Genomic DNA, 4,481 nt, shown 5'->3' on the forward strand with positions numbered 1-4,481 from the left:
CATCGAAACAAATCATTCATCGTACATCTTAAACATGTATTCAACATTTAAGTTTATTGAACACATAACCCACTTATTTTAAAGATGATATTAAACATTTCCATGTTTATAAAAATAAACATTTACAATACTTTTAGACGGTCATGTATATAAAACATAGTAACAAACATGTCACTTCAGCAAAACAAATCATTATACAACGTTCATTTTATATTTTTTAAGTTTATTGAAGTTATAAAACATCAAAGTAACAAACATGTTACTAAAGCTAAACAAATAAACCATTGTACATCTCAAACAAGTATTCAACATTTAAGTTTATTGAACTTATAAAACACATCTTGCACTTTTTAAAGACGATCTCCATGTTTATTAAAATTAACATTTACAATACTTTCAGGTGATCATAAATATAAAACAAACATGTTACTACAGCTAAAGAAATCATTCACCGTACATCTTAAACATCTTAAACAAGAATTCAACATTTAGGTTTTTGAACTTATAAAACACATCATGCACTTCTTTTAAAGATAACAAAAAACATCTCCAAGTCTTTTATAAAATTTATAAAAATCATAAAAATGGCTTACATTATGTTCTTCGAACATTGAAATCCATTCTGTGAATGAAATATTTTCAAAAATGTTTCAGTTGGAATATAAATAAAACTCTATGGTCCTCCCAGGGATAAACTCCAATGTGAAACTGATGCTCCAGACCCTTCAAACAGACTGATTCGTGATGGTGATGAGTAAACCAGATGTTCTCCTTGAAAAGGAGTTTCCCTACAGACAAACTTAAATTTCAACTAAAGAATAATTTGTATTAGATTTATTTCACACCATTCGCTTTAGATTGCTAAAGTTTCTTATTTTAATCATAATCATCAATGTATATCCCCCTCACACACACTCCTTTTTGAGTTGTATCTTTTAGAAAATGTGATGGTTATTTTATTACAAAAATATGTTGCTGTTTTAAAGGCTATATAAATAAAAAGTATAGAAATATAAATCTTGAGCCCAATATCTGAATATCATTATTGCTGTACTCATACTTTTCTGAATGATCTTTAACAGCATAATAAATATCGGGGATAATTAGCCTTCACTGAAAATACAGTATTCTTCATCTACTCTAAAATATATGTAGACAGTCAGCATATGTTGATGGTCACGTCTTCGAATTGAGAGCTTTACCCATAATGATCACAGGTTTGTTTCAAATTGCGTGTGTCAACAACAACTTGTGGGCCATAAGGATGTTACTACATATGAGAAAAGACACCACCAAAGACATCTCATGTTACGTAGACATGCACTCTTCGAATACCCACTGACTTTTTGCGTGAATGACACATCACATGTGAGGAGTGTTTTCTGGGGGTCTCCTGAGAATATACAGTTGCTCTGAAAAAGTCATTCTGACACATACCAGACTCCCATTGTAAGGAGAAATCTCCACAGACCGTCTCATGAACGCTTGACTGTAATCGCGAAACACAACACCATTATACACTGTTTTAATTTGTTTATTCAATTATTTAACACATATACTTACATTCAAATTTTTACACCTGGTACTTTATCAGTCTGATAAATTTGTGGACAATACTGTACATGATAAAATGGCAATCATGCTACCGTGTAAGTTAGACACAATGTTGTTTAGGAAAGTGATGTTTTCATCAAAGTCAGAGTATTCCTACTTCTTAACATTTAAAATTTTACTCTGATGTTCCAACGCAGGGGAACCGGGTGAGATATGTTAATCCTTCAACATATTTTTTTTATATATATATATATATATATATATATATATATATATATAGCTTTTTCTAATTGTATCAGCTGAGCTTGTTTCAACTGTTTATAGTCAATTTAGAGTAGAGTAATAGAGTCAACCTTATCGTCCTTGCTATTCCCCACATACAAACCATAAGCAACAACCTAAATTCAATAAAACCAGTTACACATCATGTAAGAAAGGCCTCATAACGCATACAGTCAAGCAGTATCCGCAACTTCTCTTGATTTGGTGTCATCGCTCTTACATTTGCAACTGATTCAGTGGGTAGGTCAAGATCATCAATAATGTTCTTCACTTTTGATCTAGCTTACTGTTTTTTCCTTTTAGGAAGATCTGATAACCTGAGAATACGAAAAGAAAAAGGATATTGGAAAAAAAATAAAATATAGAATAGAAAGAAAAAAATTACTTCAACCTTGTACTGACCTCTGTTCACAGTCTTTATCAGGTTTCTGATCTGAAACATCAGGGGAAACAAAGACTGTTAAGGACAATCCATGCGCTACAACATGCTATCTTATTCAGTGTACAGTATGCCTTCAGCGGTTATGCGGATGTGTCCAAAATATGAGGCCATCATAAAAATCCATCCTATAAATAAATAAAACAACTTATATAAAATTTACTTTGGGGCTTTACTTTAGACTCCAGATGTACACGATCAACATTATCTAATGGTTAAGCAACTCCATCTAATTACCATTTTTAATTGTTTCATATACCAACATTTATTCGCTTGTTTGTTTGTTTGGTGTAGAAGATGTACATGTATTACACTTACAATATACCATCACATTTGATTTGCCAGAGGTTGCAGAAGTCATAGTCATTGTAACGGAGCCTAGACTTGATCCAGTTATGACAGGGGCATATATCATACCGCCATTAGACGTGGAGCTCTTGCCTTTTTACAGAAAACAGGTCAATTAATATACTAGTTAATTGTACATCTGATAATGATTATTCGTTATTAATATTTAAATCACACTAACGTTTTACACGGATGCATGATGGTCCTTGTCTTGAAGTCTCTGTTGAATTAAAAAAAAAAAGTGTTATTTTGAATGGCAAAAATCAGGCTATGGACTGTATTGCAATCCGCCTTACTGAGATATGTATTTTAAAAGTAGTCCTATTCATAGCACAGGTCTTTACTATGCAAGGCAGTTCGGTTACCTGTCACTAAAGTTGAACTAGGGCCTATCTAAAGACACTTGTGGGCATCCAGCTAAAACTCAGGACTAAAAATCCATACTTCTTCTTTAGATCATATTATATCTGTAACAAATCACTGTTAATGTACACAGATTTCACACTAGGCTGTATGACGTTTGTATGTTTTAGCCTAAATGAAATGTTTCATATATATACCCCTAGGTTCACTTTATAAACGGACTTTAATTTTTATGAAGGTATGCAGTAGGCATTATGCACCCATTACGGTCCAAAAACGCACTTTTGCAAACCAACTTGACTGTAGTATGTGGTGATCCATTTTTGGTCGGGAGAAAATTCATTTACATCATCTTCTTTCAGCAAATCTAGAAATTTTCGACACATAGAATAAAAAAGAAAAAAAGAAAAAGAAGTGCTATAACCTTGTATCGGCATCGGTTTAGAGTCTCTATCAGGCTTCTGATCTGAAACATTAGGGAAACAAAGATTATTACTAAGGACACTCAATACATGCACTACAACAATCTCATCTCTACATGCAGTCATCATCATACCCAGAATCTCCCTAGTGGTCACGCTGATTGTCTCTTTGCTGTTAACACAGACGTCTGTCACATCAGGCCGTGTTTCCTTTTTCAGGCTTCTTACAATCTTCATTTCGTTCTTAAGGTTTGTTTTACGCTTAGTATCCCCCGTACAATCATGATTCGGATAGCGCTCATCGACGATGACCGTGTTCATCGGTTTGATCATTTGTCCTTTGTAATATGGTTTAAACATAGAGTCTATGATGACTTTTACACCGCACATTTTTTCTGCGGCACAGCTGCACTCCGATTGATCATCCGCAGCAGCGCCAGACCTACAGTTGTTCTCCATCAGATTCGACGTAGTTTCAGACATTCTTTTCAGAATTCAGTTTTCTCCAAGACGTAGCCGTTTCCTAGAATTTAGGATTTGACCGTTTACTCCCAAAAGTGTTATTAGCAGTAAAATTGCAGCAGAGCCGTGGTTCAGTAAAACAGGTTTGTTGTTGTTGTTTTTAATCAACAAGACGTTGCAGTAGCTCCGTCGTCCAAACCTGGTTATGTTCACAGTGTCGGGTGAACTCAGTTACTGCAGAGTTGATGACGACCTCAGTTGTTGGTTTTACTAATAGGGTCCACCCCTCAAGCTTGTTGTAAGGTCTAAGAGGGTTGTGGCCGGAAGGCTTGAAAATCAGTCAGGCACCCAAGATAAGTTTCGCTCAAGCTAGTTATAATATTTTGATTAAAGATTATAGACTCAAAAAAATAAGATCCACGAACCAAGTGGTAACTATTATACCACAGATAATGATAGGTTGTTAAAGATTTTAGAGCCAATTCCATAATAAAATGTTTCAAATAAATTTACAATCGTTATAAATAATACATGCAACACTAGACATCAACAATATTGTGTCTTAAAATATGTTTAAACCTTTTAAACATATGATAAAATTTGAATAAAAA

The 4,481-nt window shown here is 33.7% G+C and overlaps 1 protein-coding gene across 1 annotated transcript; it reads right to left on the reverse strand.

Moving 5' to 3' along the window:
- Positions 1-1,587: 1,587 nt before the first annotated feature.
- LOC141332733 (uncharacterized) lies at positions 1,588-3,908 on the reverse strand. The gene is made up of 6 exons (XM_073837697.1): positions 3,543-3,908; positions 3,411-3,452; positions 2,805-2,843; positions 2,594-2,716; positions 2,239-2,269; positions 1,588-2,153 (listed from the first exon to the last, which is right to left on the reverse strand). Exons 1-6 carry the CDS (start codon positions 3,889-3,891, stop codon positions 2,120-2,122), a joined length of 618 nt encoding a protein of 205 aa, XP_073693798.1. The 5' UTR covers positions 3,892-3,908; the 3' UTR covers positions 1,588-2,119.
- Positions 3,909-4,481: the final 573 nt, after the last annotated feature.

Source organism: Garra rufa, chromosome 4 (assembly GCF_049309525.1).
Source record: "Garra rufa chromosome 4, GarRuf1.0, whole genome shotgun sequence".
NCBI classification, from domain to species: Eukaryota; Metazoa; Chordata; class Actinopteri; order Cypriniformes; family Cyprinidae; genus Garra; species Garra rufa.